The 11,153-nt window shown below is 51.3% G+C and overlaps 1 protein-coding gene across 3 annotated transcripts in view; it reads left to right on the forward strand.

The window, feature by feature from the left end:
- P3H2 (prolyl 3-hydroxylase 2) overlaps positions 1-10,830 on the forward strand; it is an 89,057-nt gene extending 78,227 nt beyond the window's left edge. For 2 of the 3 annotated variants that reach the window (XM_071752320.1, XM_071752318.1), the window contains exons 6-15: positions 220-309; positions 838-878; positions 1,356-1,450; positions 2,070-2,197; positions 2,784-2,879; positions 2,968-3,118; positions 3,641-3,758; positions 4,041-4,116; positions 5,037-5,177; positions 6,125-8,392. In XM_071752320.1, coding sequence (XP_071608421.1) covers positions 220-309; positions 838-878; positions 1,356-1,450; positions 2,070-2,197; positions 2,784-2,879; positions 2,968-3,118; positions 3,641-3,758; positions 4,041-4,116; positions 5,037-5,177; positions 6,125-6,217 — 1,029 coding nt within the window. In that variant the 3' untranslated portion in view covers positions 6,218-8,392. Of the gene's footprint in view, positions 1-219; positions 310-837; positions 879-1,355; positions 1,451-2,069; positions 2,198-2,783; positions 2,880-2,967; positions 3,119-3,640; positions 3,759-4,040; positions 4,117-5,036; positions 5,178-6,124; positions 8,393-10,741 lie in introns of those variants that run through there. The other variant, XM_071752319.1, reaches the window with a different exon arrangement.
- The last annotated feature ends 323 nt before the right edge of the window (positions 10,831-11,153 follow it).

Genomic DNA, 11,153 nt, shown 5'->3' on the forward strand with positions numbered 1-11,153 from the left:
CATGTATCTGGGGGATTTAAGCTTCCTTAAAGCATAGCTGAACACCTTCCCTTCTGTGCAGTAGTGAGCAGCTCAGCTCTATGTCCAGAGCTGGCCCAAGCATCATTCACCCCATAGGTTTCTACACTGTGCCATGAAAAGCAAACCACTCTTGAAGCAGAGGTGTGTTGCCTGTGTCTTGTGAAAGTGACATTATTCCCCTTTTCCATTTCTTTTCAGGAAGTAAAAATGCTGCTGCGGCGCCATAAGTTGGAGTCTCACCTCTTGCAGGTGGCTGCAGCTGGACTTGGATACAGCTACACTGAGCCGGTAATGCCTGGCTCTGCTGGGATGAAAACCTTTAGGAGTTCACAGCTACAGGACCAGCTTCCCCTCTCCCCTCTGCTGTAAAGCAAGTCCTGGGTGGATAACCCAGGAGCTGGGTGGATAACCCAGGAAGGAGCTGGGCTTCTTCCCTGGTCTTGGCCTGGTTTGTTCCCTGTGGGAAAATGGTGATGCAAGAGCATGTTCCCAGGGTGAAAAAGAAGCAGATGCAGCCTCGTCCAGCATTTCTGCCATGATGTCTGGCTGTGTCTCTGCCACTGCCATGGTGGCAGAGAAGAGGTGGGACAGAGAAGGCTGAGCAAGCAGGGCTCCTCTGTGTACATCAAATGATGCCAGTTTGGGTTGGGGTGACATTTTCAATTTGGTGACTGCAGGCAATTGCCCAGACTTATGTGGAATAGATCCATACCAGAGTGGCTGGCTCATGTCCCCAGGTGTGAGGCAGAGCAGGTAGCTCCCTGGATCTAGCTGGAGCATTACATTAAAAGGAACAACCTCTCTCTTTTCCTGCAGAACTACTGGAACCGGTACGGTGCCCGCCAGGATGAGCACAGGTGAGCCTTACCCACCCCGGCTGTGGTGTCACCAGTCCCTGGTGCTCACAGTGGGGTGGAGGGGATGTGCCTGTGATGGGGTATGAGCCTGCCACTCAAGGAGTGCTGCCCATCCTCCTTAGCACACCACCATGGTTGAATCAGGACCTTTTGGCCCTTACTGCTACAAACATTCCCACAAGCCAAATGTCTCAAGACCAGTGATGGTCTAGAGAGGGCTTGGTCCATGAGGGAAGTGGTGTTGCTCAGGTTTGTTGTTGTCTGCTTTGCTGGTGGAACCTGTTGCTCCTATTACCAGAAGAACAGGGTTTGCCATAGGACAGGATTAAGGCTTCCACCTGTATTGCTGTGACATTTGTAAAAAGTACCAGTTTCCCCTGTTTTTTCTCATGTACTGTTTTCCGAAGGGTGCAAAACAGTACAGTTCCCAAAACTGGAGACCTATGGCAAAAGTTCCTCTTCTCTCTTGCTCTTCAGTGTCCCATCAAGTATTAGCAGTGAACCAGAGGAAGGGCCCCGGCTGTCCCTGGCAAAGAAACCCCTGCCAAAGCCAGGCCGAGAGTTGAAGGAGGGTAAGTCTGATGAAGATGTTTCAACATCAGAAGGTTTTTTCCTATTGCTATTGACTGCAGAATGGAAAGCCTGGCTGGTGAGCAACAAGGGCCATTTGGCCCTTTGGCTTGCCTACTCCCAACCCCTCTACTTGGGGGAGAACAAGCAATGCTTGCTGTAAGCACAGCACCACTTTAGATTTTCTATGTAAAAGGCAAAAAAACCCCACTGCAGGGAGTGGCTTTTCATGCCAGGCAGGCAAGACCCACACAGCACAAATGCAATGGAAACTTATGTCCTCTGTTGATGCTGGCTACTGGGCAGAGAAGCCAAACTGGTGTCTTGTTGTGTCCCATCAGGTTTTAGCATTTCCAGGTTGTGGTCCCTGTGTTTTCAAGGCAACTAATGAGAAAGTGGGAGATGCCATTGCTCTTGCAGTAAATTGATTTCATCTCTGGGTGTTTCCATTCCTTCTGTTTCTTTTGTTACTGATGTGAGGCCAAACTCTTCTCTCTGCTGTGAGGTTCCTTTCCTGGTAGCACACCCGGGTGACTTCTGCTGTCCTTCAGCCATGGTACAAGATGTCAGTGAGACCAGGCCATGTTCAGCAAGGTCATTTTGTGTCTCTCTTTCCTTCAGGGGGGCCACTTCTCTACAGCGATGTGAAGTTTGTCTACAATTCACAGCAGCTGAACGGCACCCAGCGAGTGCTCCTGGATAATGTCATCTCAGAGGAGCAGTGCCGAGAGCTTCACAGAGTGGCCAGTGTGAGTATGCAGTGACCCAGCGATGGATGTGGCTGTTACCTGGGCTGAGCACCTGATGCTCTCCCCAGCATCTGGCTTGTGAAAGCTGAAGATGTGATTAGACCCTGGGTTCGTGCCTCACTCTTTGGGTATTGCAGCTGATGCCAGGATGCCTGTGGGGAGCAGTCAGATGCTTATACCTGTAACACACCCATAACTGAAGCACAGAAGCTGCTGCTCCATCTCTGGCCATTCTTAAAAACATGCTGCAAGGCACAACCCGTGCAGAAATAGTTCTTTGCTCCATGTTGTACACAACCCCAAAGGATGCTCATCCACAAGTTTGGTTGAGCCCTCTCATTCATCATCAGCTGAGCCTGGGAAGGGACTGAGGGTGCCTGAACATCCCCACTTGAGAGGTGGTTGGCATCCATCACCTTAGCATGGACTGTGTTCATGGAAACCTACAGTGTCTTCCCACCCAACTCACCTGTCACAGTAAATGCAGCCCTGGAGGATTTGGAGAAGAGGGTACCAGGTTCTTCCACTGCACCTCCCCCTCTCCAGGGGAACCAATTCAGATCTCACTCATGTTTGTGTCTTTCAGGGGATCATGTTGGCTGGAGATGGTTACAGGGGCAAAACCTCCCCCCACACTCCAAACGAGAGATTTGAAGGAGCCACTGTCCTCAAAGCCCTCAAGGTACAGCTCTTTCCCTCCTCCTCTCCCATGCCCTCCCTCCTAGCTGGCACACAGCACTGACCTTCTCTCACCCCTTCTTCTTGCCCAGTATGGCTACGAGGGCCGTGTCCCACTGAAGAGCGCCCGGCTCTTCTACGACATCAGCGAGAAGGCTCGCAGAATTGTTGAGTCCTACTTCATGCTCAACTCCACGCTCTACTTCTCCTACACCCACCTGGTGTGCCGCACCGCCCTCTCTGGTGAGGGGGTGGTGGTGGGGCAGATCTGGGAGGACAGGGGGGGTTCAGCTCCCCACGGGGGGGGGGGGGTCTATGATTTGGGGACCTGATCCTGAGAGTAGCTCTGGTTTGTTTAAACTGGTGACTGAGGGCTGGACAAAGTCACAGTCCCCACAGAAGCATAGGGTGGGCACTGCTGTCCCAAGGAAGCTAATTTCTGGGGTGTCTCTTGTTTTTCATGTATCCAACTCTTCCTCTTTTCTCCTCCCCCTTCTCTTGCCTCCTCTCACCGCCCCTTCTCCTTTCCATCCCCCCAACTCTCCATCATGCTTCCCTGCAGTAAAGAACAAGCAGAGCTGTGCAGATCTGAGTCCTCAGATGTTGCCTTTTCTCCCCAACCTTTTCTTTCCTCCTCTCACCTGTGAACACCACCTGAAGTAGGGTTGGGGCAGGCTCCCCACCATGAGAGACCCCACAGAGCAAGTCATTTCCATCTCATCCACCCCTTCTCCTTCCCCCCTTCCTCCACATGGTCCTGCCTAGGCCAGCAGGAGAGGAGGAATGACCTGAGTCACCCCATCCATGCTGACAACTGTCTCTTGGACCCTGAGGCCAACGAGTGCTGGAAGGAGCCTCCTGCTTACACCTTTCGGGATTACAGGTAGGAAGGAATCAGGTGTGTGTGGGGGTAGCTGCCACTGGGGACCCTCCCCAAGCACATCCTGCTCCACGGGCTGTAAGTTAGTAGGACCTAGGGGACATTTTGAGAATAGTTTCTTAGCCATCTCCGTGAGGCCCCCATCTGCCCCTCCGCAGGAGCTCACCTGCCTGGCAGCCCCCTTCCATCTCCGTGGGGTGAGGCAGGATCTGCCCTGGAGGTGGGTGACAGCCCCGAGCCCTCCCCACTGCTCCCCTCACAGGACTCTCCTGCTTTCTACCCCAGTGCCCTCCTGTACATGAACGCGGATTTTGAAGGAGGCGAGTTCATCTTCACAGAGATGGATGCCAAAACTGTGACGGTGAGTCCGTGCTGTGAACCAAACACGGTTCCTCAGCAGCCTGGGCTGGGGCTCTGGGCTTCCTTTCCCATCCAGCCCGTGGCTCCTGCCTTGCCAGGAGCCCCTACAAAACCCTGCTGGCAGAGGTGCACAAACCTTCTGTGCCCTGCCCAGAGGCTTCATCGAGCAGGAAACCTGCGGATCAGAGGGATATCCAGCTGAGAATGCTTCCTGCCTGGAGGACAACTGAGCTCCCACACCATCTCGTGGCCAGCAGGAATCACTGCCTCTCTATATATGCCCGTGTCTGGCCCAGAGCAGGTCATGGTGGTGAACATCAGTCCTCGAGAGGGATAGGACTCAAGCACAGGCCCCCACTTCTGCATGGAGTCTTTTGGAGAGGCTGGGCACCCCCTCTGTGTTTGGACAGAGCACCTGGGCACCATGCTGGGGCTCCGACATCCAGTAGATGCTGGGAGGATAGATTGCATCTACCTAAAAGCAGTGCCAGAGGGTTGATTTGGCACTGCCCCTCAGGTCCTTCAGGATACCTGTTATGGACCCAGCAGAGAGAAGAAAGGGGTTTCACAGCCTGTGCCAGCGTTAGCCTGAACCTCCTTCAGGCTATGCCATGGCCCTGTTTTGCCATAGGTGGTCACCTGCAGGCTTTGCACGCACTTCGTGGCACCATGGCACCTTCCTGCATTATGACCCCGCAGCAGGGTCAAGCCTCCAACCTTCCCATTTACCCCCCACAAATTTTACAGCCACATCCAGAGGTCTGCAAGCCTTCCACAGCAGCTCCCTGGGTCCTGGGGCGATGCAGACAGATGCCCACTGAGATCCCAGGCTCTGAATGAACCATGGCAAGCCCAGACACGGCCAGTGTATGTGCAGCCATACTTCTTCTTGCCATCCTGGTGCTGTCTGTTTCCCCACAGGCCTCTATCAAGCCCAAGTGTGGGCGAATGATCAGCTTCTCATCGGGCGGAGAGAACCCCCATGGGGTAAAGGCAGTGACCAAAGGCCAGCGCTGTGCTGTGGCTCTCTGGTTCACCTTGGACCCTCTTTACAGAGAGCTGGTGAGTCCTTACATCCTTACATGAGGGGAGTTAGGGGCTTATCCAGCATTCTGGAGCAACGTGGACCTTCTTCAGCCTCCAGTCCCAGCACATCTATTTTCACCCCCACCCCCACCCCCTCACACCCCCGGCATCAGCGTTCCCATCTGCTGCAGCACAGGGACGTGAGGCAGTGGCCCTGGGGCTCAAGAATTTTCCCCAGCAGTCACGCTCCTGGGCACCCATCACCCTGGAGCCCTGGGGTGATGAGCGGGGTGCGGGAGGGCTCTGCAGAGCTGGGCTGGCCGGTTCTGACACCTAGTGGCCATCACCTGAGGAACGGACAAGTCCTCCACAGACATCCACATCTCAGTGGCAGGTGGGGTGTGGCTGCTTCCAGGTCCTCAAAAGCAATTTGGTAGCCTTAAGTCTATGGGTCTGTGCACCTGGGTGCCTTGGGAAATGTGGGCTGTGGTGCTTTTCAACAGGCAACTTCTAAGCACAACTAAATGCAGGGAGAGTGCAAAACCCACATGTCCTTGCCTTGTGAAGCAGGTGGGTTGTAAGGTTTTGGAAACAGCTTATTTTCAGCCAGGCACATTACTGCCTTTCTGCTTTTGGTACTAGCTGACATTCCGTCAGAGATCAGCCCTGCCCAGGGAGCTGGAAATCCATGTCACAAATAGATTTCCTCCTCACAGTGTGCAGTGAGAGCAGCAGTACAGCAGCCCTGCCCCAGTCCCTGCAGCCCCTGGAGGGAGGAGGGAATTAGGTGTTGAGGTGCAAAGTGATTTGATTAAATTTGTCCAGCAAATCCCCAGCTCAGTTGTCCCCTGTCCTCAACTACACTGTGAGTCCTTGGATGAAGTGCTTGCTGTGGGTCCTCCCAGCAGGCTGAGCCATGCTGAGAATCTGAGAGCAGGCACTGCAGCTCTGCTGCTACAGCTTCTCCCCTTCCCCTCCCACAGGAGCGCATCCAGGCAGATGAAGTGATCGCGATGTTGGACCAGGAGCATCTAGGACCCAGTGAAATGAACATCAACCCGAAGGATGAGCTATGAACTAGGCCAAAGACTTTTTCTATTAAATATTTATTTAATATTGTTAATCTTATTAGAACCCTTCTATTTTTGTACAGAGCTGCTGTATAAATTAACAGGTTAATATGATTGTGGAGTTTCAGGAGTGCCTCTTCTGTGTTTAGCACAGCTCTTGCTGGGACCCCTCATCTCTGTGCCAGCATCTCCTGTTGCAATTGGCTCCTCCTCTGGGATTCCCTGTCCTTCCCTAGCACTTCTCAGGCCTTATTCAGGCTTCCTGTACCCCCCTTGGACAACCCTTTTTTTTCTTCATCAGCCAGAAGTAGTTGCTTATCTTCAGCCTCTGCTAAAATGTCTCAGGTGTGATAACAGACCAGTCTTCTTGCCCCTGCTAAGTGCTGGCTGAAGACCCAGGCATTGCTACTGGGAGGGAAACTGCAACACAAGTCAGTTATTTCCATCTCAGAACTTTTCAGAATTTGAAATATGTTCTTCAAGTAAAAAAAAAGCACAAAAAGCAGGCCCTAGCAAAATGCATATCTCTCTGTAGCCATGCAAAGCTGGTGGTTGGGAACTAATTATGAGCAGAGCTTCCAGAATTCCCCCACTGTTCATGGCCATGAGCTGTGCACAAGCAAGAAGGGTTTTGATTTGCAGCTGACTGCTGAAATAGCATCTGTCACTCATGGTCTTGCTAATGGTCTGGGATGCATGAAAGAAACTGCTTCACACCACATCCTTTGAGCTTCCAGCCCACTGCTGCTGCTGGTAAAACCCAAGGTTAGAAGCCATCAGTTCCAGGTCCATGTTAGAAAGCATCTGAAAGGCTCAGGGTTGGTACAGTGCTGTAGTGTTGGGTGATCAAGGCACAGCTTTGTACTCCAAATGTTCTGGCTGCATCCTCCCATCCTGACAGCAGCAGATGTCCATGGTGTGGTAGCATCTGTTTTCTCAGAGTATTTCTGATCCAGTCTGAGGGTGTTGCAGCAGTGAAAGCACCATGCTGCTCATCACAAGAGGTTTACTATGCCAGCAATTGCTGCTAAGCTAGTAAATCATCCTCCCACCATTAACTAACCCCTGTGTGTGGGATTGGAACAGCCCCTACCTCAGTCAGAACAAACACTGAAGTCACAGAACTTCACACATACCAGGCAAAGGGACAGCTTTTATTTTGACCCAGCAGCAGTTTCTTTTGCTAGAAAGCAGTTCCTAAAAGGCAGGTTGCAGCAATCTTTACTGTTGAATTTACTGTAAGGCTGCTGTCTCTCTAGAAAGGACTGCAGGGATTTTGGCTGGAGTTTACATCCCTGAGCAGCTTTCCTCAGCTCCCTGCTGCATTAGCACTTTCCAAGTCCATTTCTGCTCCCCTCTGCCAGCTTTGGCATTTCCAGGACTTAAAATCTGCAACAGGGAATTGTGTTTTCTCTTTGTTCATTCAGCTTGTGTCTACCCAAGTCTTCTAAGCTCAGCAGCACCTTCTTCTTATCCAGTCACTGCTTATAAAGGCCATAGACAAAGATAGTCCTTCTGTAGAGACCTCCTCAAATTCTGGTTCTGGGCTAGATAAGGGGAAAAAAACCAGACACCCACACCATGAAGGGCATCATTACTGCCAAGAAAATGATGGAAGATTAATTTGCTACACTTCCTCCAATGTGGAATCTGCAGGGGAAAAAGTGCTGTGTTTCTGAACCAGCAGTGTAGCTTGTTTCTTGGAGGTTATGTCCCACCCTCATAGACTATTGAAGAGATTCATTGTGTTGGCTTTCTGAAGAACTACCCACAGGTCTCTGCTTTCAGAAACCCCTTCCTGCTTAAATGCCTCCCCTGTAGATGCTTAATCCCCATTTTTTTTAAACATAGCCAGAGGAGAAGCTGGAAGGAAGAAGGGGAAGGCAGCTGGAGTGCTGTCCCCTCTCTGCACCATGCTATGGCATCCAAAGCTTCACTCTTACATGCCGCACCTTCAGCATCAGCTTTGCTGCTATCCCCCTGTCAAACACCTCTGCCTGAGCACACCCTGCAGAGATGCCCCCCTCCTGCTCCCTGCCCTGCCAGGCTGCAGGGATTCCACCCACTGATCCTCCCGTGGGGAGGCAGAGTAGGGGTAAATTGCAGGTTGTGATTTGTTTACTGCTGTGGTGGTTAGCCAGAGCTGTGTCTAAATCCAGGGGAAATAAACTAAACACAACATCTGGGCCTGTCTTTGACTTTCTTTAGCCAAATATTAGAAAGGGAGACTGAGGGGGTATGTGGTTTGTCTCCTGAGGTTGCCTCTCCCTTTGGGGTTTCCTGCCCAAGTCGCTGGAGCACACACACACACACACACACACACACACACACACACACTCAATCTCACACACACACACACACCATCCCCATGCTGGAGGAGCATCAGAGATATTAGCATGGACGGAATTAAGCTAAGTTGTATATGTGCATTTTCCTGCCTGTCCATCTCCTTTGCTCTGCATCCAGTTCACCTAATAACTCGGCACACTTCAGGGCCTTTGGAGAAGAGGAGATGTTGCAGCCTCTGTGCACTGCTGGGGTGAGCAGTAGGCTGGGATGCAAAGCAGAGCACTGACCACCTCCTAATGAAACAACAGCCCTGGTGGAGAACGGCAGAGCACTTCGGGAGGAGGCAACATTTTAGGACTCAATTGCAAGTGTGAACTCCAAATCCCCAAGAACGGGAGGGACTTCAGGCTGCCTGGGCCACGCCACGCATCACACTGCTCTGCCACCACGACCTTCCCTCCATCCCTGCCAGGCTAAAGCCAGGAAACGGGAATGCAGTGAGTCAAAGGCTCTTTTCCTGTTTGTTTGTTTTTCCAGCTCTCTGCTCTGGCAAAGTCTAGCTCAGAAGCAGATTTGTGTTTCTACTGCAGCAGCAGAGGTGGTTGCCAAGTTTATTGGCAGAGTGTAGCCTCACAAGAGCAAGTTACAGAGCTCTTTGGGACATGCATCAAAATACAGATTAGGCTTTTGGGCTGCCACCAAGGTAGTGTGGTCTCTCAGAAATTAATTTTAGCTCTTAGGCTTGCTGCAGGAGTCTGACATCTGCCAGAGCTGTCAGGGTTATACCCACACTGCCCACAGAACACTCGGACCCCTGGAAAAAAAGCAAGCTGAAACAAAAAACATGCATGCACCCCTCCTTGGTCACCAGGGACAACCTGGTGCACCAGCATTTTTGCTTCCTGCTCCCTTGGCTCACCTTGGTTATGGTCCTCTTGTTTCCTCAGGCTGGTAATTGCCAAAGCCCCTACATGAAGCAGCTTCTCAAGGAGGCAGTGCCCAAAGTCAGAACACTTAAAGGAAGGCTGAGCTGTGTTCCAATTCAATCTTCATGTCTTCTGGGCCAGTTCTGAGCTTTTCTAGTCAAGGCTTGGCTATCAAAGGGAACCACAACATACATGTTGGCCACTTGTTATACGTTCTCCCCTTTTATCACTGGTGGTGGGAGCGGTTTGGAGATGGAGATGCTTGAACTGTGTCAGTTCCTTGTTAACTCTACCATGCTTCTCCTAATAACATATGTAGGCTGGGATTAGCAGGGTTGATTTATGATCTTATATGAGGAAAGAAAAAAAACCCAAAACCTCATAAAGGAAACGTTATAGAATTAAATAGTTTTTTAAACAAAAACTGGAGCGGCTCTCTGTGTGTGTGCGCTTGGGTGTGGCTGTTGTTATGGAGTGAAGCTCTGTGTGGAGTTACTCAATGCCAGGAGATCTTTACTAGCAAGGAACTTCAGTTTTATTTTGACATTCAAGTGGGCCTCAGCCAAGTTGTGTTGCCCCGTGCATAAGGCTGCTGCTAGGCATTGCACTGGGGCAGGGGGGGCAGGGGGCTGGAGGAGCCCAGTCTGTGCCACAGACATGGTTTCAGCAATGGGGAGTAGTAATGTTTCAGCAAAAAGTACAGATTAAATGGATGCTGTCGTTAGGAGACTGAATCATTGCACCTTGCAGATAGGGCTGCAGCAGCAGATCATGCAGATGGCAGCAGCAAGGACACCAAGGTGTGGGGAGCAGCAGCTAGAAAGGATTGTGGTATCCCAACAAGGCACCTAGTGCATTCATTGAGCATGGGAGAGGGTAGGAGCATGGAAAACACCTTATAAAAGCAAAGAACTTACCAAGAGAAGCCAGTAGAAAGTCTGAGGCTGAGCCCCATTGAGCTGTACATGCCTTACTGCAAGTGGGTGCTGGAAATTTCCCTCCAGCCAAGATCTCACCCCTGAAATCTCACCAGAAAATAAGGCTTGTGGGCATTTACACATTCCTGAATCCACCACAGTCAAGGCCACCACAGTACCTAAAACTCTTTATATCCAGTGGATGCAGAGTCTAAAAAAACATTTTAAGCAATTGAACCTCCCCAATATTGCTGTGGAGGCTTCGGGCCATGTGGACAAGTCAGCCTCCAGCAGCTCCACTGGGTGCTGACTAATCCCCATTGATTCCAAGATGGGGCATGTTAAGCTTATACAATCTGGTGTATTTGGACCTTTTGTATGTCCCCTTTATTTCCCAGAAGCTAGGCTGATAGCCCAAAATACACCAGCTTTGAAGACCCATGGAGACTTAGCAGTAAGTCCTGCAAGTAGCCAGCCTGACTGAAGACCCTCTTCTTATACCACTCCATCCCACCCTGCAGCTGCATCCCTCTTGTCACCTTGTGATCCTGCTTCTCTGTCTCTGCCCTGGTGATGGACAGTTTGGGTGACACCACCCTCATCAGCTGCTGCACGTAATGTTGGGCAGTCCCTGTGTAAGGGTCTCACCTTGGAGGCAACACCTGCTGCTTGTTGTTGGCAGCAGAGCCTGGACTGGTTTGTCAGCTTTCTATTACAGCTGCTGGCTGCCTGCAAGCTGCAGTGATTTGACTTGGGGAAAGATGTGAGCAGAGGAAGGAAATGGAGGAGTGCTCATCCCTCCTGGGTGAA

This window comes from Heliangelus exortis, chromosome 9 (genome assembly GCF_036169615.1).
Source record: "Heliangelus exortis chromosome 9, bHelExo1.hap1, whole genome shotgun sequence".
NCBI lineage: Eukaryota > Metazoa > Chordata > Aves > Apodiformes > Trochilidae > Heliangelus > Heliangelus exortis.